Source organism: Netta rufina, assembly GCF_964035555.1.
Source record: "Netta rufina genome assembly, chromosome: 17".
NCBI lineage: Eukaryota > Metazoa > Chordata > Aves > Anseriformes > Anatidae > Netta > Netta rufina.
The window spans coordinates 6,011,422-6,037,390 of NC_140141.1; the positions used below are offsets into that span (position 1 = coordinate 6,011,422).

Here is a 25,969-nt window from a genome sequence, read left to right on the forward strand (position 1 = left end):
TTTTTTTTTAAACAAACATCTGCCACACCGTGCAAGTGCTATACAAAGCAGTTTCAGGTTACAGTAGTAGCTAGCATGTGGAATGACAACTTCTGAAGCTTGTCCCATCGGTGTTTGATGGTAAAGTTTTTGTTTCTGTTGTCAATACAACATATAAAAAAAAAAAGATGGTAAACCTGTGGAAGGTGACTGAAGATCCTGAGCGCAGTTAGACGTGTGAGTGCCATCTAGTGACTGATGGTATCTTACGTACAGGAATATGCCCCACACCCACGCAGCTTAGCTAATAATAGTTCTCTGCTTTTAATGTAATGGGACCATATTTTGACATGTAATTTTTAACCTTAATTTTAACTTTTAAATTGCACCATATCCTGATTGATCAATTTGCTCTGATCACAATCAATGGGTTACAACACGTTGACTTGTGTGCATTTTCTGCTAGCTCAACACAGAAATTAACGTGATGACAGCAATCTTAACCTGAGTTGGCTCTGTATCGTTAAGAAAAACATACTATAAATACCGTATTTAAGTGAACAGCATCAAAACACAAATTTTCTTTTAAATTCAAATGAGTTTTAAATTGAAAAATGAATAAAGAACTACTAAAGGACTTCTAAATAAGAAACCTTTCAAATGCGTAAAATGCACAGGGTGAAGTTTTCTCAGCAATTCTATGAAAGCTTTAAAAAACAACACTGAGTTCAAATTAAAAATGCATTCAGACCACTACGTATGAATGTCGCTGGATCAAGATACTTAAAAAGAAGTCTGAAAACAAAACCATGCCACACCACCTTTGAGAGCAATTTTTATTAGGGTAGCAGTATGGAATTGCAGAAAGCCTATACCAGTGCTCCTGGGTGTAGTTTCACCAGTACGTTGTTTTTATTTTGGATTTTAAACTGCATGTTTAGAATTCAGCATGGCTTAGGGAACCAAAGAGCACAAGAGCTTGATTTCCTGAGTTAACAAAGGATTTGACTTCTCCCCTGCCCCCCCCACTTCAACCATACAGTACAGTATTTGATGTCTCATCTTTCTTTCCGAGGGCCACCTACAGACAAAAGCCATTAAGTATGTTACACACCTCATAGTTTAGAAATTGAGCTATGAAGAACACACAACGAGAACTGATAGCAACACCTGTCTTCTACATGATCTTTACAGATGAATTCGAGTAGCCGGTGTATAGCACTGCTAGAGGCCTGTATGAATCAGCTGCAGCTCCTTGAATTACACAGCCCTTCCAGTTCCCTTTCAATGGCATCCATGTCACACTGATTCAAAGAAATGCAGTCTTTAACCTGAGAGGCTTACAACCAGAAAGTATATTGTTTAGTAGTAACAACGGCAGCAAACTAGTGCCAGAATTGTTTTAAATAATGATGATAAAAAAGCAAATTTAAAGAATGGAAAGTTTCTATGCCAGCAGACATGATCGAAAGGTACAGTGACTCATCTGATGCAGAAGTTACACACACTTCAGTTTGACAGATAATTTGGCATTATTTTATTATGAATCCGAGTGAGCATGAATGAAACAAAATCAGTACCAACTTTCTGCAAATGAAGACACAAAGATGTGAAAATTTGGTAATAGACAGTGCTCTCACAAGCCTGAAAACACTTAGGAAATGCAAGTTTCCGTAAATAAGGTGAATGTGGTTTAACTTTATTTACCTGCCAAAGAATCTGTCTAAGAACACTTAAACATAAAATTTCTTAGCTCCCTAACTTATAAAAAAATTTACTTTCAACAGAGGTGAGGTACTGGGCTGTCATTGTTTACACTAAGTCTGAAATAAAAGCTGGCTGGATGAGAAGAGTGAATGAAGAAATAGCAAATATACAATACATTAAAAACCAAAAAAAGAGACCTACCGCTTGACACACTAGTTCTGAAAGGTTGCAGAGGCTGTATTAAAACTGAATTTAGGAGTAAAAACAACCATCTGGGTGTGAGGGATTTTCTAGTTCAACTTCCGCACATCAGCGTGATATGTACTCCCAGATACCTATGGATTTCTGGAAACATGTTTGCTCATTAACATACCCCAATTCCACAGGTGGGGAAGAGAAGGCAGTTTGATTGTATGGCAGTTTGACTGTGGAGCTATGATCACACTTCAGATTTAGGACAGGCAGGCAGAAGAAAAGCAATACATGGAGTAGAGGGTGCTCAGTTTTGAGCAGAAAGGGCAGCCTTCAGCATGGGCGTGCCCTGGAGCAAAGGGAAAAGAGCTCTGCCTGATTAAGTTAGGGTGATAGAACAATACTTGAAGTAGTCATTAAACCATCTAATGTGTATTTCTAAAACATAGGAACAGCAGTAGTGAAGTGTACTCTATTACAGTTTATTGCTTAATCCTATTCTCATACTATTTTAAGTAAGAACTGTACAGCAACTGGGCAGGGAAGCAGCATGAGTGCCACCCCTAAAGCACAGATGTTCCATATGCATTCTGATGAGAAAACACACTCAGATAACTAGCAGTGCTGACAGATTTAGTATTTGAATTCAAAATAATTTCTAAAATCAAAATTATTTCTAAAATACTGACTTTTGACTCAAGAACAGTTTATTACTTTGGTACCTCTTGGTCCTCAGTTTCTGGAACTGGTAGCAATGTTCTGTGCATGTTTTCCTAGCTACTCTGCATAGGCATAAAGAATAGAAGTGAAAGGAGTTTGTAATCACATTCCACTACTTGTTTGCTACAGATTAGTTTTTTCCATAGTTTTCCAAAAGCAGGACATAAGCCATATTTTAATTCAATCACGCACACAGAAACTTGGGTTTCCCCGTTTAATAAACATTTTGTGGTAACACCAGCCAGATTTACATAAGACCTGGACATTATTTCTGATTGTATTTGTGGGGTTTGTTTTTTGTTTATTATGTTACAAACTGAAGTTAAAGGGAACTTGCAGCAAGTCCCATAAAAGCACAGTGCAATGTTCAAAGAGAAAAGTAAACAAAACTGCCAAACACTCAATCATTTTCTGCCAGAACTGGGATATTTTTTTCTAAGACATCAGTTTGGGGAAGGAGAGAAAATTCAATGAAGAATTAAGTGAACTCAGGATAGTGGGAACTGCAAGGAAAAAAAAAGAAATGACAGCCACAACCTTTTCAATTTAAGGGCAGAATATAAGTCTAAGATATTTTTGATAAATTCTGACAAGAAAAAGAAAACAGCATACTTTAAAGTATATTGAAGCAGTGATTTTTAAACAAAGAAAGCAGAACTAGAACATCTTAAATTTTTAATCCTTTCTTTACAGGTTACCTAGCCCACTTTTGATTAAGAAAACTGTAGAAAGTTAGTAACAGCCACAAGTTAACACCGAAAGGTGGCACTTGTCAATTTTCCATAGAGTCCTGCTTTACGGGGTGTCTCAAATGCACTGCTCCGATCTTCTATCATACGTTGCTGACATCAACTGTGTCAGATTTTAGTCCACTGGTCGCTTTTCACCATATTTCTTTGTAAACTCTTCAGCGTTCTTACAGAATTTTTTACGGTCCTTAGAGTATTCTTCAGCTAGGTCAGCCCGAAGGGGGTGCTCGGGCTGTGGATCATTCACCAGTGCTATGAGGGACTGGATTACTGTCAAAAGAAGTATAAATATTGTCAGATACTAAGATGGTTCATTTTTAATATCAAAATGTAAGCAAAATTCCCCAATAAGAAAATAACTTTAGCAGTATGCCAAGACTGAGTTTGATACAGTGAACGGGTACCAAAAAATCCTATCTGTAAGCAAGATCAACTACTTCAGCATAGATCAAAATGCACTTCAAGTTATTTCCCATGTAATTAGCATCCTATCTGTGAAATACTTTTCACACAGCTAAGGAGGAAACGAAGTTTCACAGACAAGCTCATCTAAAATGGACTGGATGAAGTGAACACTGGGATCTCCATTGTGAAGCATTTTTTCCTGACACCTGTCACAATGAGTTACACGATTCAGTTGTAATTGGGTCTGCTTCAGGAAACCATTTCTTCAGCTTTATATCTTTCTATGACTCTTACCTCCCCTACAAACACCAGACAAGTCTTGTCATTATTCTGAACTGCCAAATATATCTCCTAGTAGAGAGATACTGCGGAAAACAAATGGGTAAGAACTGTAAGATGCTTTTTACCTTACTGTTGACAACTATTTCATCAGCACTCCTCATCACTGTCAAAGGAAGTCATTCTTACAATAACTACATCGCACTTCACATTTACACAATGAACCTCACATACTACGATGCCATTTATTGCTACATTTTCCTCATATACATTCTCATGACCATTTAAAGCTAAATTGGTTACAACAATCCTGAGATCTGATACCCATCCACTGAGAGGGAGGTACATAACAGGGCAAGCCTACAGACAGGACACAGAAAAACGCATTTCTCTGTACAAGAATAGCAACAACATTCCACTTGAAGTAAGTTTGGGCTATCCAGAGCAACACAAAGCAGTACCAAGATATTTTAAAGTAAGCGTACCACACCTGTTAACTGCATACATTACACACCACAGCCAGCCTCCTTCTGAACTCACATCAAATTCTGAGAGCCACAACATCCAGTGGCAGGGAGCTCCACAACAGAGCTACACGTTGTATGGAAAGTCAGGTGCTATTGTTTGTTCTGAAACTGCTGCCTACCAGTTTAACTGCATTCTCCCTGGTTTGGCAATGTCAGTTCTTATAGTACCTATCACTCTGGTAGATTCTAGAATAGCTTCTTTCAGAGCACAAATCTCCTCACACTCGTACTCTTTTCTACCCTTACCTGACACAAAGGAGGGACACACCTCTCAAAACAAACTCCCAAGAAGTAAGGTTGTCAGTATATTGCCAAGCAGGAACCTTTCTTAACATAAATCAGAGTTTAAACTGTAACAAACTTTCTAAGGAACGCAGAACTGGTACTAGCTTACTTCACAGCAACTTGCCTGTCCTGTACTTCTGAAAAATGTCATCATATTGCTAGTATTTACTTACGAGACTAGGATCAATACTGTACGTAACCCTTTTCATTCAGTAAAACATAAAGCACTGTAACAATCTAGTAACACTTTATAGGAAGTTAACCCACAAACCAGGAAAAATTAGCATTTTTCCTAATTCCCTAAATTCCTAAAACCAGTAGTTGTCTCAACAGCCACAGCATTTTAATACCATACTGTCACCATAGTCTTAGTATTAAGCTAAATTAATAAAGTTCAACTGTAAACACTATACAAAAGATGAGTTGATGATCTATGATAAACCTCATTTCTCTATCCTCTGACACTTGACTGATCAAAACCAATTATTTTGATACCCATAGTAATAACATTGCCTTATTTCCAGAAAAAGGCCTACACAGCAAACAACCTGAAGTTTATTTTTCTGTGCAGAACAGTCCTACAGAAGAGGGGACAGACACTTAAGCAGGGCTGTAATGATATTGTTGCAGGCTCATATAAGGATGAATTAACATCAGACATTGACACTAAAATGACTTTTTAAAGAGGAAAAAAGATGCACAAAAGACCATAAAACCGCAGAATGAGAAATTTGAAATATTTTGGTACCCAAGATCTGTTTCAAATTCTAATTGTAAGGTACTTTGTATTGCTTTTCTCAGAAAAAGAGGATTTTACTACTTCTTCAGGAAACTCTATTTTCCACACACAAATGATTTCCTCAATAGTTCCAGCTGACACCAACTCACACTTCTAGCCAGGTGGAGCCAGTAAGTCATTCCTTTTCTTCAACTTAATTAGCTTTCTCTAGTTAAGACAACTACTAAGTTGTTCACAGAAACCTTCTACACATTGCTTCAACTTCATTTCTCCAAAGGATCTTTGTCCTACATAATCTAAGAAAAATCCAGAACAAATTGCAAGATTTTCACTATCTACTTAACAGGTTCTTTTTGCTTCTGTCCCCACTTCCCCCCAACATTCAACTGCTCATTCTTTTCCAAAAGACATTTATATGTGTGTATATATATGTGTGTGTGTGTGTGTGTGTGTGTGTGTACACACACACACACAGATATATATTTATTTTGTCATTGGGGTAAGATGGTGCAAACTAAGTAGTTTTATTAGCATAGAAAAATATACAGAAAAAGAAATCTTAACTAGAGCATTGTTTACTATCAGGAACAAGGTTCACATGAAAATAATCCTAAAGAGTCTGGAAGATGGAAATACCTTTTCCTACAGACCAAGACATATCAGTGCCATTGAAGTTCTTGCACTGGATTAAACTGCTACAGATTTGCATTCAACTTGTTAAAACAAGCAGTTATTGCAAGAATGCTTGCCTTTTTTTTTTTTTTTTTTTTTTTTTTAAAGTGTACAGTAGTAATCACTTTATATCAAATTTCTCGTTCCCTGCCAGAAAAAAAAGTGAAATTCTCACCCCAACAGGAACAACAACAGACAAAGCCTATTCATATCATACTCTCAGTCTGGCCAAGGACCCGATGAAACTTTTACCTTAAAATATTTAAATTCTTATCCAAAGACATTCTACACACTAAACCTCACAGCAGTGATCTTTTAAGAGCTAAGAGTTGTGTTATAATTTAGTTTTTGCTTAACCAAACAAGGCAAACGACACATCTGGATTATAAAGTCACTGTTTAAAATGAAACACGAAGTAATACCCTCACCATTCTCTCCTGACTACCAAGAGAAATGACTTTAAAAAAAAAAAAAATATACCATGAGCTACCACCTTAATAAACTCATCAGTCATTAAGTTTCGTGGTTTCCTGGAGGTGGAAATGCCACAAGTCAGTGTCATTACCTTATGTTCTAATAACAAAATGAGATTCCAAAAGAGTTGCACACTGTGCTCACATCATGTGATTCATGATGCAGAGCTTATGGAAACAGATACATCAGGAAAGCAGTCACTGCCTGACAAGGTGAAACGCTACTAGCTTCAAACACACAGTGCAAAGTCTCTTAATATCTGTTTTTTTTCCCCCATGGACTCCTACCTTGGTCAGTTTTGGTTGCTGGCTTCCAGTTTTCAGCACTAATTACTGGCAGACAAACCTGACCCTTTTCATCGATGTTAGGGTGATAGATCTTCGTTTTAAATGTAATCTTAGGAGGTTTGAATGGATATTCTGCTGGAAAGTTGATTTCGATTCTGAAGGCTCCTTTGTCATATGGAGGATTGTCCTGCAACAAGGTAACAAAAATCAAGAATGTAGCATATTCTAACAAACAAAATTTAAGAAAAAGCAAGCTCCAGGCTTCAATCTATCAAATGACCTCGTTTTAAAGCACTTTTTTTCCCCAAACACACTGACACGTCCATGTGTCAGAACATCAGAACCAATTTGGTAAGAAAGAAGCAATACAACCTCTATCTTTGTATTCACCCTGGAAAAGGAGAATTATCACTGTTCTGAAGCAGGCTGACATTTCTACTGGTAGGAAAGCACCCAATACCATTAACTCCATGATCAGAGATCTATCTAGTAAGTACTTTTATTCCCACACCTTTGTATTTCAAAAAAAAAGCATTGTAAACCCTTTCTGAGACACTAACAGGAAATCTGGCAAGGAAATTGGTTTCTCTAAACCTAGTTATTTTGTGTGTCTCACAACATGGTGGTTCGAACAGCAAGGCAGTTTGATTTGTCAGATTTCCCTATACATTCTGAGAACCTTTTTGTGCTGACTACATAAAAATCTGCTGAGCATTCATTTGTACTAAAGATAGATATTCACTGCGTCTGCTGATGAGAACATTCTGAATTCGTATGCAGTTTTAGCACCCACTGTTATCAGATCATGTTTGAAGGAGTACGATGAAAGAACTGTGAAGGAGGCAAAGCAGATCTTCCTGCTGTAACAGAAAAAAACAATGCCTAGAACCTCATTTAGAAAACCTGTTAGACTATTGATATTGTTTCAAATACTAACTGCAGAAGAAAGGCAGAAGAAAAATAAGTTATTGCTACATTTCAAGCTGATAAAAATGCCATTCTGCAATGAAAACTAAAACTGTCATGAAGCCTTTCCAGATACTTGAAGAAAAACAGTTGAAGACTGAATGTTTCCAGGTTGTGTTAAGTATAATCACGCAGATCCTTCAAGACCCATCAGATAATTTCTTTCAATCAAACTCACCCACGAGTTAAAAAAAGCTTTACCAATATTTGGGGGTAAGGAGCATTTTGAAGTTTTATTTTAGTTTCATCCACGTGGGGAAGGCTGGCTGTGCATTTCTAAGAAATAAAGCACAACTTTTTGAGTCAAGGCCAGAGGTAAGTAAAGTGCCTTAAAATCACTTTATCAAAGCAATCATAAAAACCTGGTAAATTTAACAGGTAACTTTCTGGTCATAGTGACCATTTCAGTATTTAATGCCCTTTCCCCCCACCCTGTTCACTTGTTCTTACCTCCACCACATGCTAGAATTTGTGAAGATGTTCAATGAACTGATACAGGAACTGACCTGGCTTAGAAACATCCATTTTCTGCTTGGATCTCTTTCAGTCAGAACAGTTCTTCACTATAACTCACCAATAAATTTAACTAAAAATGTATGTAAAAGGGTTGCTCATCTTTTCAATGGACAAAACACAAACTATTCCAGCAACTGATTTCCAATAGTTTGTTACATTTATTCTGATACTGACAAGGGAGAGAATCAGAATTATAGTGAAACACAGATCAAGCAGTTGACTTACATTCACCTGGAGTATTTTGCTCTGCAAAAGTTTATCAAAACTGCTTGCTATGGACAGAGTAAAATGAAATTCATGGTACACCAACAGTCCCTCTTAAAAGGGCAAGGAGCCTGAAGTTTTGTACTGATGTTTGAAACCAACAGTGTACCTTCCCAACATAGGGTACATAAGGTGCCCTATTCTAGGATTTAGAACAGGAAAACACATTGACAAGCTGTCTCAGTTGAACACTCTGGAAAACTAACAGTTGTTCCAAAGAGCAAAATATGATATATAAAGGTTTTTAGAGCAGTATTTTTCACAGTAATTCTGCATGAACATGCAGAACTAACATACTAACCTTCATATCTTTTAACACTTTCATTAAGAAATTGACCAAAATAATGCCTAGTTAGAGTTTAATAATCAGTAACCAGTTAGTCCTACTAAAATATGAGTAGTATGTCATTAAACCCTTACCATGCACAAAAATGGAAACAGCAAGTAAAACTTCAAAAGCAACAACTCAGGAAAAGAAACAAAACAAACCACCTATACTTGCAACCAGTTTGTATTTGACATTTTTAAGCCACCAACCCCAAGAATGCAATAGCTAAAAAATTATGCTTCATAGAAAGCATTGTTTTTAGTATTTCCTCTGAATAGTCATCCATACTACTCTTTCAACACTTACAACACATAATTATTAATTACTATAATAAACGTAGATTTCGTGACAAAATTCCCTCTTAACTACACCAGTAATGAATTTATTTATGTGCCCTTGCAACAGGGCACAGTATAAAGCAAAAGGCAAGCATAAAGTGTGGCTCATTGCAATGATGCTCGAACACTTGCAATGTGAATCTCTGCAAAGAAAACAAAGTTCATGCTCATACCCTGGTGAGCAGAAAGTATTAGAAATAGAAATAGTACACCATGTACTGCAAATATTAACAGGAATAAACTTTCTGGTGCTTTGCTTTATTAGCCACATTAGCGTATTATCAGAACACTATCCTGTTATACATGAACCACAAATAGCGGAGTGGCTTACAAAGCACACCATTCCTCAGTTATGCCAAATCCTAGTGTCAAATCCTGCATTCTTTATTTGCGAGAATAACCTCAACCACTAGAATTATTTGCAGAAATGCATGTAAAGAGTAAACTAAATCTGTTTTACAGTACCTCAAGTTCAAAGGCCTCGCAATTATCTCAGCAGAGACTGCATGATCCAAGTTCGGGAATGCCCTTCAGCTAACACAGCACAGGCACTGCCAGACTGTTTCAAAGTGTTTTAAAAAGATTTACGCTGGTCAGGAGACCTTTTAGGTAGTACTAAAGGAAAAGTAGAACTGATGCTCTACTGGCACAGCTTCTATTGCTGCAGACATTCGAGTAGCTCATGTAACTAAGTAAGCGTGAGCCATGGCTGTGGAAAATAAAGGAGGTGAAAATCCACATGACTTCAATTTAAAGAGTTCAGTTCTGGGAATCCAAGCCTTTTCCTTGCATCAAACTTTTTCCAATACTAAATTTTGTTCTAGAAATACAGTCAGTTACAAACAAAACAATCCAACCAACCAAAAAAAACCAAAAAACAACTGAAAACCGAAACACACACCAAAAGCTATTGAGAAGTAAACGAAGTATTCACAATTCAGACTCTATCCTATGATGTAGATTTTGTACTTTCAGATTAACGTAACAAACCACAAAATGAACCTGCCTCTCTTTTACAAAACCTTTCCATAGTAACCCAGTGCCATCACTGAGCCCCAGCCCTTGCCAGTTGCAGCTGTCTGTTGGACCAGGCCTACAGCTGCGCAGCATCCAGCCAGGTATCGATCAGAGAGGTCTAGAATCTCTTTCAATTACGTATGGATTTTTCTTCACAGGAGTTATGAGAAACACCGACTAACGTAATCAGACATGGATAGAATAAAACCACACAAGACATTCAAGTAAAATGAGACAGGAAGGTCACAGTATTTGCCTAAGATCAGAGAAGCCTAAAGAGAACCAAGAATTAAGTCTAGGGCTACATTAAATGCCCAGAAAACCAGAACTCCAAAAGCCAGTTCTTACAGCAGTAAGAAATAGTCTTGTGAAGGTGCAAAACTAACAGCACTAACAGTCACTAACAGCAATGCTAACCTGTGCATTTGTGATACAAATGATCGTTGCTTTATTTTAAAGCTCATTAGAATAAGGAACCATCTATACTCACAGGAACAATAAGCCCTTGCCAGGTCAATAAATTAGCTTCATCAACCTGGATATTACGGAAGTTTTTCATTCCACATTTGCGGATTTCTTCAAGCTCCTGGAAAACAAGCAGAGTGTAAGCGAAAGTTAATAGTAACATCAGACAAGATGCTCATATCAACATTTCAGAATGCTTGCAGGTCAATGTGGGTTCTTTAATACTAAAGAATATTGAGATTTCAGTGGTGGCAACCCACATAAAACAGAAAATTTTGCCCCTGTGGGAAGTAAAATTTTCTGAGACAGGGTATTTAAAAATAGTTGTTTTTTGGTAGGTCACAGATACAAAAAATGCTTTGTTAATAACACCACTATACATACAATGAAGTAGCAGTATAAGAAAAAGTATATTTTTAACTGTTTTTACATCTCAAATGCAAATCAGTGCCTTTGATAACAGCAAAGAACAAAAATCAAGTGCAACTGAGTTCTTTTCTGAATGAGAACTATTGATTCGGAAGAATTACTTCATAACAGCTTTAAACACTTAAGTCGCTAGACAGACCCATTATTTCAACCAAAAACTAACAGATTCCTGCTAGATCAACTTAAACTGATGCAAATCCAGTATCCAACCCAAGGTAGACTTATTTAGATCAATAACTCAAGAAGATGCTTCTTCATCTTTGGTTCATACCTCTGAGTTAGCAGCATTTATTAAGATGCTGCTCTTTATAACTACATCACTCTTGAACAAAGCATCTTTCTGCACCCATCAATCACCTGTCAAATTATTTTCGATTGGTTAGTGATCTATCACCAAAACAAATATTTTAGCTATTTTCATATTTAAAGTCACCTATAAGCCCTACTGTAGCAACTGTTTTCCAGAGTATTTCATCTTGAAGCTTTAAGACCAGAAAAAAACACCTCAAGGCTCTACTTTTTTTTTTTTTTTTAATTATTATTTTTAAACCCGGTAGTGATAGGCCTTTGCTGTTGAATTAAAGAGCTTGACCTTTAATGAGAATTTAAGTGAATTCAAATTCAAGTCATCCCCAGTGAAACGTAAAATCTTCCCGATGATTTCAAGACTGAAGCACACGCCTGTATGGCCACACACATTAGGAAAAATGTTGCTTCTGTGCACTCTGCCAGCACACAATTCTTTGCTGAGTGCAACCACATTCGTGAAACTAAGCTGTATGTTATGAGGAACTCCAACTATAAACTCCAAAAACACTATATGCCAGAAAAAAAAAAAAAGTCAGGTTTCACGGTAAATGGGTTTCTTCTTGTTTTTTTTTTTGGCTAAAATATTAGTATTTCATCATAGAACAACCTTTTCTGCATCTGCCTGGCAGAGATTTAATACTTGCAGTGATCTCTTCCATAAACTTAGCAACATGATAAAACACAAACACAAAGGGGGAACAAAATTTCCAAATGCACAAAGAAAAGAAAAAAATCATGACAGCTACACACTAGAAGATGAACATTTCCACTTCCACCCACTGAAAGCAGGAGCACACTCAGAACACAACAGTTTAACCTTGGTGTCTCGGATATTGAACTGATGCCCAACACAATCTTCATGACACTAAAACCAGCTGCTTAGTCTGGATCTCTGGATTAATCCCCAAATTCCACTGCTGTTAGATTTGTGCAATATCACAGACATTTTTGTTGTTGTTATTTTGCTTTTTTTTTTTTTAAAGGATAAGAGGATTATCTTATTTCCTTAATGCAGGAAAACATACGGAAAAAAAAATAATTCCATGAAGCACATTTAGAGGGATCCAGAGCAAGCCAAAGTACCCAGATGAAAATAACCTTTATTATCACAGGTATGAGAGATCATTTTTGACCTCTGAAACTGCAAATCTGCACGCTGCTTTACAGCTGGCTTTGAATGCTCACTGCACAAAGCATCAGCTCAGGAATGACCTGACCAACACTGCTCATCCTGGCTGGTTCAGGAAAGGAACTAACTCACAACACTGCTCTAAGCCGCTTGCTGTCTACACTTACAGAACTGTGAAGGCCTGCAAACAACCCCTCCACAGGGTGTAATAGGGATAAACCCCCTTCTACACCAGATGTAACGCGCCAAACACCAGGACCAAAACAAGCCAGATTAACCATAAGGCAGTCAAGCATGAATAAACAGGCAACACAAGTAGTTTGCCTCTAAAACACGGGAAGAAAAATGGGTTTGGATATTTTCTAGTCAATATATTTAAAATGTTACACGTATATGGAAACCTACAGAAATCCCCAAAACATCCCAGTGAGGGTGCAGCTTCCATGTGGAAATTATCATCACAGGTTTGGAAAAGTCGCATGAAAGGAAGAAAAAATCAAATATGCAAAAATTATTCCCTGTTTTCCCTCAAGTCCACCACACGGGAGAGGGAATTAAATAGCCTGGAAGACACAAGGGCAAAGAGCAAGCAGAAACTGTGTTCAGGGCACCTTCCTCTTTTAAAATGACTTGCTAAGCCTATGCAGGAGTTCCCTTTCATAATCAAAGAAGTGGTAAATTACTGCAGTGCATTGGGACTACATTCTGTGCTTCTGCTGCTGCCTTGGGTCTTGAGGTAGTAACTAATAACTGAAAAAGGAAGCAGAGGAGTATAAACTCAGCAATTCCTCTCCTCACACAGATATGACTTGCATGAATTATTTGCTTAAGACGAGTTCTAATTTATCCTAGAAGTGTATTTACAGTGTAATACTATATTTGCAATTCATATTTTTAGGTTCTTTTTTGTGTGTAATTCATCAGGAGTGATAGAGATTCAGTACTCGGGATTAAAAGGGCACAGGGGGTGTTTGTGTTTTTTTTTTTTTTTTTTCCTGGCAACTGACAAAACCCCCTAATAAAGATCTAAATTGCCTCCGAATTACAGAGGCAGACACAACTAAAGCATACACATACAGTTAGGAGTGAATGAGCTACTAAATACCATCAAACAGCACAGATTAAAAGTTCATACTGTATTTAGCATGAGCTTGAGTAAGTCCAAAGAGACAAAAATTACTTGATGATGTTAAAGGATATATTTCAAATATTTACTTTAAAATAACCCTTAGGAGTTTAGGCAGACAGTGAATGGATTAATTCCTATTCCCGTTCTCTACCCCTTAATTTTGTCAAGTAACATAATTAAAGGCGCACAGAAGGAGTGTAACTAGAGGTTAGAACACTGCAGTAAGAATTTAAGTCATCTTTCATTACTCTGTTATCAACCTTGCACGTGGCCTGCCTGCACTGGTTTGCCCGTTTATAAAACAGAAACATCTTCTTATTTCAGGGGGCTCCCTTGGGGCAGGATGTTCGTAGTTTGGAGATGTTCAGAGAAAGTGTTACACACAGTGCGTGAAAAGGGGAAAATGTTGGTTTAGAGGCAATAGCTGGTCTGAAGGCAGTCCTACAAGTACGCGCTACCCTTCTCGTATATAATCAATCAATAAATTGTTAAAATTTTAATTTTAGCTTTGAACAGCACAAATGATTACATGCTATTGAAAATAAAATGTTTGAAATGAAGAAGAAAATTAAGTGGCATCTGCTTAAAACATACTCAACTCTTAAAAAGAAGGTTCAAATATTAAGTATACACCTAAACCCATATATTCTCGTTCTAATAATTTTTAGAATTCCCAGTTCCTCTAAATTCCATCCAGGACTAGGAAAAAATGGTTCTGAACACAGGCCTGCAACTGCTTTGCCTGTGCATCTCTGAAGTTTGGGGTCTTGTCTAAAAAGAAACAAACCTAGTATGAAAACACAATGAAGACTTAACACCAGTAAGAGTTTAATCCAAGATATGGGAGTAGGGGGTAATGGCTTATCCTGACTTCACCAAGTTCTGCATCAAGCCCAAAATGCTATTAAATTCACAGAGAAAAATGAGTTTACTGAAACAACTCCAAACCTCATTTGTCTTGTGTTTACAATTTCTGTTTACCTGGTCATAAATAGAATCTCTAAGAGAAGTGTGACAAAGTTAAACAAGGCTCCAAAGCACTGATAAGGCGCTGGCCAATTTTACTCTCTGAATCTTGTATACTGCTGAGAAAGGTCAAAAAACAAAAACACACATTAAAACCAAGTATAACAGAAAACAAAACAAAACAGATTCTAGCTCTTATAGGAGCTATTATTAAGTTTCCACTGTGACATTACAGCCTGTATACACACCATGCTTTTTATTTATTAATTCTACTTTTTGGCAGAATATTTTCCAGCTGATCTTTATTCAGAAATGTTTTCTTAAGATGTTGATTATAAATCCTTTTGCCACTCTTCAGTTTCCAAAAAGGAAAGTAAATCAGTATTCTCACTTTTCCATAGGGACAACCATAGCTGCTCAAAGCCAGACTTCCCTTGTTACTGAGGACCAATGTCTGGATCCACGTAGAGTAGTTTTTCAATAGCGAAGTTGGTCAAAACACCTTTATTTGGAATGGTTATACTGTTTACAAGACCACAGCATACTGCAGATTGCAGGCCATCTACAGCAGGTACATGGGTGTGGCTTTGTTTTTCTGTTTTATCATGAAGTTCAATAGTTGCATAAATGTTTGCCTATGCAATCATGGCAGCAGAGTGAGAACAGCAAGAAGAAAATACCTGTTACTTATTATTTAAATCTATTTTCAGTTCTTAACACTAAAAACACTTTTGATATCTAAAAGCCAGGAACAAAAGCATGGATCCTACAGAAACCTTGGCTTGCTCATATTGCAGATGAACACAAAGAAGCAGCTCCAAGCCCGGGACCAGCCAGCCTCCTCAGATGTTGCTGAAAAATGCCAGTTGAAGGCCCATGTCGGTACCACACGCTACTCAAACCCCAAGTACTATGACTATCCAGCCCCGAAATAGCCTTCCCTTTGCAACTACCCACTACCTCTCCACATATCATTTAGCTCCAGATCTCCAATGGAAAGCGGCTTGTTTTACATCAGTGGGTGGCAACTGTGAAAAGCACTCGAGTGAAATCTCTGGCACGTCTCCTGGAGATCTGTGTTCCCCATCAGAAGTGTTTGGAGACAATTTGATTTTTACGAGAAAGGGTCTTGAAGCAAAGCAGCTCCCTTGAAAGAGAAAGCTATGCTGCTTTCCTAAATCTAATTACTCTGTATTTGCCGTTTTTTTTTTTCCCCCCCTCCAGAGATGATCCAAAACAACAAACCCTTGTTGAAGACTGCCTTATTCCCACCTCTCACATTTCATGAGGAGCTGATATCTGACAGCTGTGGCTCTTTGAAGAGGTGTAATGGTGGCTCATAGATCAAAACTCCACCTCAAACGTTGGTGGAACGTGATTCATTAGCTATGAATATTTCACATTTTTACTAACCTAGGTGTGCTCCTGGAAAGACTTGAAAAAACAGTAGAGAACACTTGAGTTAGACTAGTCAATGGTATAAAGTCAATGGCATACAGCTACAGGAAGCCATAAATAAGGTCTCTGGCCCATGAAATGTAACTTGTGCACACAGAGCCTGATATAACAAGACAATCTTATGCATGTTATAACTTGACTTTTTTAGGACTTGATTTTTTTTTAGTACTTCTTTCACAAGGAGGCTTGTGAGTTGAAGATTCCACCATCGGAAAAGGACATCCACTTCCACCTGCAAGGTGGCAACAAGGCTCCTGTTGCCAGTTTTCTGTGTGCAAGTAGCATGTTATTACAAACTTACTACATCCAGTCTTTGTGCCACTGTGATTAATGTGAGTAACTATGCTGCATGACACGCATCCAGAAAAAATTACAGTACTTCAAAATGCTGGCAAGAACTTACGGAAATGGGAATTACTTTATTTTATGTGACCTATAAAAGGTTCAAAGTTTATTCTCAGCTACCAAAGACAAACTTGATATTTAGCCCAAAGAAAGACAGTTAGTGCTTATCCTAAATTATTTTAGGAAATGGAGTGACGTGCTGAAAAACTATTTCCTTTAGTTACCATCTCTCATCATTCTATGGCCCTGAGAAATAAACACCACATACCCTTCAATATTGCAAAACTTTAACAGTGAAAGACTTTAAAAAGTCATTTGCTGATCTATGAATTTCCACTTTAGAACTTAAACAACGGTATCAGGTTGATACAGATGAGATCGGACCTGCAAAACACCATGCTGCAGAGATCCGCATTACATCATCTGCACAAGAGCTCTGGTTTGTTCCTACCGAGATGAATGAAGACTCAAAGCATGTTGGACCCTGCAAAAAGCACAAAGGTAGCTGCCTATTTAACAGCACTGACAAGTTACACAATAAAGCATCTCACAGCTGTTGAACTTGCATAGAAAAGCACACAACACACAGTCCATAAATATAAGGCAATAAAAATGAAAGTAAAAATGTAAGAGGGAAGTTACCAATGCCTCCTTCCTTCCTAAACCACTCCCTCTGAAGAGCAATTGCCACACTGTTTTTCTAGAAAAGAACATCACATTTATCAAAAGTCATTTTTACGGTATGCTTTCAGTGGAAAACTGAAGTATTACCTGATGGTTAAGAAGCATAGTGAAACTGAACGGGGGCTGAAAAGCAAGAGGCACTGTAAATATTAAGGACAATTTACTCACCTCCTGGATTTTTATGTCCTGTGCTATTTTTTTTATTTTTTTTTCAAATAATTACACTTTTTCCCCTCTAACAAGAAAGTAGCAATGCTCTTTTGAACAATTAACAGATTTTTCAGAACTAGCATAGAAACTGCTTTGCAAAAAGATAGTTAACAACAGTTCAGTTTATCTGAAACAAAGAACCTTATCTGAGTACAAAGGAACAGACATATTGATGATTCTAAAGCTGTGGCAAGAACAACTGCTATCAAAAATGAAATAAATGAATGTCATCTCACCGGGATCCTTAAGGACAATTAAAGGCTTACTCCTATTGATTCAATATATATGAATGACTCTGCACATAATGTATTTACTATTTAATTTGTGATGTCTACATAGCACAATTAAAATGTTAAAACTACTCTTATGGAAGCAATACTAAGCTATTGTTTTCTTCAAAAGTGACCGAACTTCAACGGTTAATTAAGCATTTGCACACTTAAGGAAATACAATTTCAAATATCTACATATCCCAGCCCTACCGGGGGTCTGCATCCTTGAAGATGCTTCTAAGTCCTGTATTAAAAGGCTAAGTTTAAAAGAATCACCCATATATATGCCAAATCCTAGTGCACGGTTACGTTGTACTCCACAGGGAGGTGGTTTCTAATCAGGTTAAAGCACTGCCTGACGGTCTGAGGGTCCTTCCCCTACGTTTCACAGCACTAACCTGTAAAGTTCATTGATTTATGTTCCAGGCATGCAGATACTGTAGGGTACTGCCACAGCGTTTTACAGATAACCAGATTTTATGCCACTAAGTACGCGTGTCCTAGGCAAATTCCACTGCAAACAGCTTGTGACATGAATTGGCAATTACATACAACACACAGAAGAAGCTTGCACCTTTTGGGGACAATGAGTATCTTTTTGTTTTTTAAGAAGTATCTTAGCCCTCAAACAAAACGATGACAAAACAAGCCCCTCAGACGAAACGTCGGTTTAAAACAACACGCTGCCTTTGTCGAAGCCGAGCTGCAAACAGCACCGCACTCGGGCGCGAGCCGCCGGCTGGGGACGCAAACATCACCGCGCCCGGCGGGGCTGAGCAAAGTGCTGAACCCGGGTCCAGACTTCACCGATAAGCCCCGGCCTCACCCGGCCGTCGGCGCCCGGCAGCCCCCGAGCACGGCACCCCCCGGGCAGAGCCCTCCCGGCCCCGGAGCCCCGCTCGCTGCCCGGGGCAGGGCTGGGGCAGGGCAGGGAGGCCGGGGCGCCGCTCCTCTCCTCTCCTCTCCTCTCCTCTCCTCCCCTCGCCCCCTTCCCTTCCCCTCCCGGCGCTGCCCCGACCCCTGGCAGCGCCCCGGGGCTCGGCCTCTCCCCGCGGCGTCCCGGCAGCGGCGCTTCCTCCCCCCCGGCCCTTCCTCTTTGCTTAGTCACCGCGGGAGCCCCCCGCGGGAGGGGACCCGGCCGGCCCCCGCCCGGCGCCCCCGCCCAGCCCCAGGCTCTCGGCGGGGCCCTCGGCGGCGCCTCAGAGCCCGGCGGGCGGCGGAGGGGGGGCGGGGGAGCCGGGGCGGCCCCTGACGGCCGCGGCCTAGGTGCCGGCTGCTCCCCGCCCGGCCGCCCCGGCCCGGCGAGCGGCGAGGAGCAGGGTGAGAGCCCCGCCGGGCTGGGAAGGGGCCCCCCGGCCGCCGGAGGGGCGCTGAGGGGGAGGGGGCGGCGGCGGGCGGGCGCCCCCCGGCCCGCGGCGGCGCGGCGCTGCTGTTACCTTCATCAGCCTCCTGCTGGCCGCCATCTTGGCTCTGCTGCTGCCGCCCCACAATGCATGGCGGCGGCGGGCAGGGCGCTGCGGGACGGAGCTTCCTGGGGCGGCGGGCGGGGAGGGGCGGGGCGGGGCGGGGCGGGGCTGGGCGCGGGGCAGGAGCGGCAGCGCCAGGCCGCGGGGGGCAGCCCCTGAGGGGCAGCCTCAGCGCTGTCAGCTCCGGGTCCGGGCACCTCAGTTGCTCCCCGAGGGGTTCTCCCTCGCCCCAGTGCGCTCAGGAGATGCTCCAGGATCTGTCCTGCCCCTGGCTGGGAGCTTGTTTCCCCTTCACTCTCCCTCACGGCAGCCAGTGGCCTCAGCTGATCTGACACTTGTTCTACAATAACGCCACTTTTATCACCCAAAAAATCTCCCAAGTTTTAAAATCAGCTTTACAGACTCAGACAAAAAATCAGGTGTAGTTATTAGAGGAGGCTTCAGGAACTCAAAAATGCAACAAAAGTTGATCGTAATGAACAACAAGCTCATTGGTGTATGTTCTGAAAAATTACTCCCTGAACAACTATTTGGTAACAAATATTTTGCATTTATATAGTGCTTGTTGCTCCAAAACCCACTTAATGTTTGTTAATGAAATAAGCTATACAGGAACCAACTTAGTATTCCCCACTTCATATGGGTGTTGTAAAATAGTTTGTAAACATCTTTGAAGATCATAATGTAAAATGAGATCATAACTCTAATGAATGTGATACATTCAAAGATTACCACATCCATTTTACTCAAGGAAAATGGAGTCAGAGGAAGCTAAATGAAAGGGGCAGACCATCTGGCTGAAGTAGCGGACAGATGTAAAGCAAGCAAGTGTGCTGGCCAGCTGGAGAAATTCCAGGTGTGTCAGGCAGGTGCACACAACGTGGAAACAGAAGTGCAGAGACTCAAAGGAGTAGTGTTGTGCTGCTGAAGTGGGGTGCTGGTGCTATCGATTAAAGAATTCTGGTCTGATAAAAGGGCTACCTCAGATTATATGCTATTGAAGTTCAGAAATACCTAAGTCTGATACCATGGTAACTTGGAAGAACAGTTCTTACAAATTATTTTACAGATCTCTAAAAATACAAAAAAAAAAAAAAAGACGCTTTAGTTATTATCTTTATGTGACTGAACTCTATTCATATCTTAATTCAACTCTTTAATTTTCCATGACCAGCATACGTCTGAAATATTCTTTAATTTTTTTTGTTCAGAAGAGTTACTCAGGCCCTTGCCTATACCTGCACAGAGGCACGTAGCCTCCATGCACAAAAGATAATACTAAAAGCAGCACAGGGAAATCTGCGTTTACTATCTATAATTTTAATCCATGATTTTTACAGCTTGTAAGAGTGTCAGAAGTATCTGGGATAATTACTATGATAATCCGCATTTCCTTTGACAAGAAAAAATACCACCCACAGTATAACTAACAATAGCCCAGCCAGTTCTTAAGAAATCATTGCTGAGTGTAGCTGTCCTCACAAACTGCCACTTGATGTCGAAATCCTTTATTACAGCAAGGTGTTTGAGAAGTTTAGGCAGAACTGTGCACATTTCACATACCTGCCACCAGCATCCTGGGTCCTTTCAGTGTCCAGTTTTGGACTGTATACAGAGCAGATGCTGTGATGCCAACACTGTTGAATGATGCCTTGTTTATTAGCAAGGGCTGAGCAACCATGTTCATATTGCTGGATCTCTCCAGCATGTCAATTACTGGCAGTCATGCAATGCTGTTGTTCAATACTGAAGTAACAGGAATTTCCCTTCAGACAGAATTTCATCAATCACACCTCTTACTTCCCTGCTAGTGACAAGAACAGGTCATTACTTATACTGACTCTTGCAGCCAGTTCTGCATTTTTGAACTTGTTGTTGTTGTTTCCAGGTTGTATCATTTTAATTGACAAGAGTACCCAAAAGACAGGTTTTAGCACTTGTCTTGTGATGTCTTCACTATGCCTGCCCACTTCTAAGATCATTTTCTATGATCTATTTCTATTTAGATAAGGGACATAACCGTTCAACTTCAAAAAGAAGAAATAAAAAAAAAGAAATTGTGTAAACAGCTTGAACAGGTGAACCACAACATAGCCCAGTCCTTGAAAATTTCAGAGAAAATTTCTGTGAATATTTTCCATTAGGAAATGACCGTCTGAAAGAAAGCAAAAGAAACAAACAGAACTTTGTTCCCTTTGCTATTCCCATTTAGTTTTCACAAATCTGTTGCTGTATTAAGTCTGTCTGCACAACTTGAATATATGAGAAATATGCTGATTTGCAGAACAGAGACAAAATTCAGATTCAAAAGTTAATTAATTAATTCAGAACACAATAAAGGGATCTACCTGTGGTCTGCAAGGGTGAAGTTCACCTTCAGAAGCAACTAAGATAAAAACATAAAATAATTCATGTCTTAAATCATTATATGGCTCTAAATTGGAACAGTTAAAATGGATTAAAAAGACTTTTTTCTTTTTTTTTTTTTTGAGAATCCTCTACCCTATATTCCTGTACAGTTGCCAACAAACTTAAGTTTTTACACAGGTTTTCTTGTCCCATCAGTCTCTTAGATCTCCAATGATAAGCATTTTAGAGCAATCAACTACATATTGTGATAGAACAAATATATGGTAACTGTCGTGCATCTAGTAAAGAATTATAAACTCATTTTCCTCCTCCTGTGTTTTGTATTTTATGTACATTATTAAATTGATTCTGCCCTTTATGGAACCCTTTCCTCTTAAACACAAGATTCCTTGACTATTTACAGAAAAAGGAATACATTAAGTCCCCTTTGCTCCAAGGTAAAAGGAAAAAAGAGCTCTGTTGATTTCTTGTGTACTAAGAGTAAACTTAACAGAATCTGGATCAAGTTAACACTGCATTGCACATACCATTTACCAGTTTGTGACCAATTTCTAACTCTGAATTACTTCCACTTCCATCCATGATCACGTAACACCCAGCTGACTTATTTAAATAACTCAACTGGCTTATTTAAATGAGTCACATATATCACTATGTTTTTAAGTTGCTTTCTAATGAAGCATAGCAGCAGAAAAAAAAAAAAAAGGGAGAGCCTGTATCCATGACCTGGTCAGCACTGCACAAATGAGCACAAAGTAGAGAAAAGCACTGCGAGTTGCTGCTCTTGCAGCAGGCAGGAGCTCAGCTCAAACCTCACTCACACCTAGCGTCTCAGCTCAGTTCTTCAGTGCTGTGAGACAGTTTGAGGAAGGTTTCCCTTATAACTGCATAACTGTTCTGACAAGGTGGTGGTAGAAAGACATTTCAAAACAGCTTTAATAAAATCATTGCCAAATTACACCATGTTTCAATAGCAACTGTTTAAGTGTGCTGCTGGAAACCGACACACAGATGGTGAGGGAAGCGTACGAACTACCAAAGCAGCTACACCATGAACTGCAAATATCCCAGTACTTGAAAGACTGCTAGCAACGCACGCCTTCTGTTCAAGTTGCATTAGCATCTATAACCTTCAACCAGAGACGAGGTCCCACAGGTCTAGAGACTCTTCATTATCACAGTGATAAAGACAGATCTCTCACTGAAAAAACTGAGAAGTGAGCGGTGCATCCCTCTCCGAATAACTCAGGAGACAGGATGGCTGGTAAACGCGTGTGCCATTGCTTGGAAGATTATTGAAATGTACATTACAGCAGATATCTTGATGTCTCTTCTGAATTCCAAAGCTGGGCAGGTCCTAGTTCCTGAGGAGTTGTTCTTCTGTCCCAGTTTGGGGTGGGGGATGAGAATGGGGCTGTCCCAGTGTAAGGGTTTTAGATGGCCCAGCAGCATTACAGTTTGGGTAACAGACACATGGCCAACAGCTTTAGGGATAAATTGTTTCTCTCTAAGTAACAGTACAGTAACAAACACTAATCACTCGTACAATTATCCATGTTGTTTCATTAGTACAATGAACTGTATTGGAACAACAGCAGATCCAGTAATTCTCTAGTATTAGAGTTACTGCGGGCTAAACTTCACATCCAGGTGCACAAAGACTGACAGGAAGCAAGACTTCTTCAGGCAAGTGACTCAGACTAGCCACCAGGCTTTGGGAATTCCCCGTTCCCGGATCAGACTGACCTCTCTTGTTGGTGAGTCACGGCAGCACGACCTGGACTTGTCAGCCAACCGTCACATCCCACCTCTGCTCCTCCTCTGTGCCCTTTTTGTCCCTGGTGCACACGGGGCCTGGAAATAACCACTGCTATGGGCTGACCCCGGCCAGCAAAAAGGGAACGTGATGAAGCTCAGGTGAAAGAACTAGAGAATCAGCATCAGAATCAAACAGAATGATATCAGTCACCATTTCAAGAACTTGAACAGCTGAAAAAGAGGGAAAACACAAATGTGTAATTTAAGAGCTGCCACATTGCATGTTCTTCCATGGCACAGACCTCGGCGGAGGATTCCAGTGATCTTTATAGCATTAAAGATAACTCTGACACTTCTGAGAAGAGCCCTGGCATCCCACGTCAGTACCTCAGAATCAGATTCTGTACAAAACAAAAAGAGCCCTAGGTTTTTCCTTCTTTCAAAGAAGGACAATAAAGGATACAGAGAACCATTAACAAAAGTGTTCCTTAATAGTAGAGTTGCCAAGACGATCTCCAGCAAAACTTAACCGAAAACTTAGCTGAATACAGCTGTGATCTTTCTGATGATCCTAAAAAGCAGCCTGAAGCAGAGCTTCCTCTAATGGCTAGAGAATAAGGTTTATTCCTTTTGAGGTATGGATGAGGCTGGTTTCTCTGAGGAAAAGCTGACAGGCGGCAGAAGAGGACTGGCTCCCTCTAATTTGATAGTTTCAGATGATCTGATGACAATTTTGCCTCCACAGCCAACTGATTTCTTGCAGAACACAGATCATGAAGTGAGTTTTTGCAGCAAAGTGTTAGTATTAGAGGAAAAGGGGGTAGTCTTGACAAAGGAATCTGTGTCAGTGTTGGCTGATAGACGAGGAGACAGAGATTCCTCTTCATCATGCAGCAGTACCTTATCCAAGAAATCTCATCCTAATCAAACAATTTGCAAGAAGTATTATTATTGGCTGGGAGCCTCCACTTGTGCTAGCTGCGTGGGAGGAGGTGCAGAACTATAACATTTATGTAGATACCAAATGTAGTTTATATAGCCAGAATGTGAGATTTAGCTCAGAGACTCAAACAGCGACTGAAGGCTCGGATTTAAAGAAATAAGACCTACTGAATTTCAGCTCAAAGCATAAAATGGAAATGAAATTCAGATAAGAGGCAGCATACTATCCTGGTAGGGAAAGACTTCCAGACAGCTCCAAAAGGTTTGAAGTTTAGGAGTATCATTCCTACTTCAGAGGTCACTCAGAAGGCAAGCAGCAGCAATTATTTGCATGCTGTGTACCTTAATGAAAGGCACTGTGATGCAGCAAAGCCAGGGTTCTACTGCTCTGCTTTCCAAAGCTTGCAAAGCAACACACAGCATGAAGCAAAAGTGAGAGTGTGGCCTAAAGACATGAAATAGCACATTAACCAGAAGAAGCAGGAGGAAGAATCAGCAGCACTGAGACTTGTTACTCCACCTGCACAACCACCGCATGCTCCACTGGGTGTTCAGGTGGTAGCCTGGCTTCTCAGCTGTACCAACGTCAGTTAATTCTGGAGGCTCTTCCAATGAAGACTGCTGTTTATATCAATGGATAAAGTGACAGAAGTTGCATCTCCAGCACTGGGAGCACCCTGGTGGTTCTGCCCCATTAACAGGTGCTCCACATACCTCAGAGTTTTCATAATTACTTTGTCTCCAGAGGAAGGATCTGTTGTTTCTACACAGAACGTCCTACACTGAACGTCAGGAACAGGAGACTGCAAATTGAATCATCCTAACTATCATAGTCATAGTTATGGTCTTTCTTTTTGGAAGAAGAGGGTCTAGCTTCAGGCGTTTGGGGGAATAAACAGCACAGAAACAGGAGATAACAGTAATCCTACCTTGTAGGAATCTCTCTTTCCCTTCACAACATGTTTACATCAGAACAACATTGAGAGCATAGGCCAATTCCTGACATCTTTGTTTTCCAGCCCATTCTCAGGGGAGATAGGTAACAACAATTCTCTAAGTACATCTGTGGCACTTTTTGACTGTGATCCCATATCTATGTCACCTAATCTTGAGGCAGCTGAAGGTAAGGTGTCATGTAAGAGAACTCATTAAATACATGTGGAAAGTAAACCTCCATGTAAAGCTCAAAGTATTTGAGTCTGTGAATGATGATGGATTTCTCCTGCATGTGCAAGGACAGGGGCAGAATTATATGGCATATTGGGTATAAATGGCAAGGTTTTGGAAGTGGGGATCTGCTTGGGTGCCCTCTGTGCGAGGTGGTCTGAGGTGACCTGTGCCAGTCATGGTTCCAGCCAGCTCTGCAGCACACCACAGCTGGATGAGCTTGTGGTACCTCTGTGAAAACACATTCAAAAGAAGGCAGAAAATTCTGAGGAGAAGGGAACGTGGGAATGACAGAACAACAAGGTCAGAGCACTATGAGGTGCCCTGTAGTGGAGCAGGCACACCCCTGAAGGGACTGCAACCTGTAGAGCGCCACAGTGAGCTCCAGGATGTCCTCAGCAAGCTCTGCTGGGATGCCAGTGGTAG

General features: G+C 40.0%; 1 protein-coding gene across 1 annotated transcript; it reads right to left on the bottom strand.

The window, feature by feature from the left end:
* Positions 1-1,501: 1,501 nt before the first annotated feature.
* UBE2L3 (ubiquitin conjugating enzyme E2 L3) lies at positions 1,502-19,345 on the bottom strand. The gene is made up of 4 exons (XM_084297199.1): positions 19,277-19,345; positions 10,935-11,030; positions 7,016-7,202; positions 1,502-3,617 (listed from the first exon to the last, which is right to left on the bottom strand). The coding sequence occupies exons 1-4, from the start codon at positions 19,301-19,303 to the stop codon at positions 3,463-3,465; spliced, it is 465 nt and encodes a 154-aa protein (XP_084153325.1). The 5' UTR covers positions 19,304-19,345; the 3' UTR covers positions 1,502-3,462.
* Between the last annotated feature and the right edge of the window lie 6,624 nt (positions 19,346-25,969).

Excerpts from the sequence above, each read along its gene's own strand:
- UBE2L3 (XM_084297199.1), bottom strand. The coding sequence starts at position 19,303 with ATGGCGGCCAGCAGGAGGCTGATGAAG. Across the intron at positions 7,203-10,934 it reads GGCAAGGGCTTATTGTTCCT|GACAATCCTCCATATGACAA; the intron begins GTGAGTATAGAT and ends ACCTTGTTGCAG. Across the intron at positions 3,618-7,015 it reads AGCAACCAAAACTGACCAAG|TAATCCAGTCCCTCATAGCA; the intron begins GTAGGAGTCCAT and ends TTCTTTTGACAG.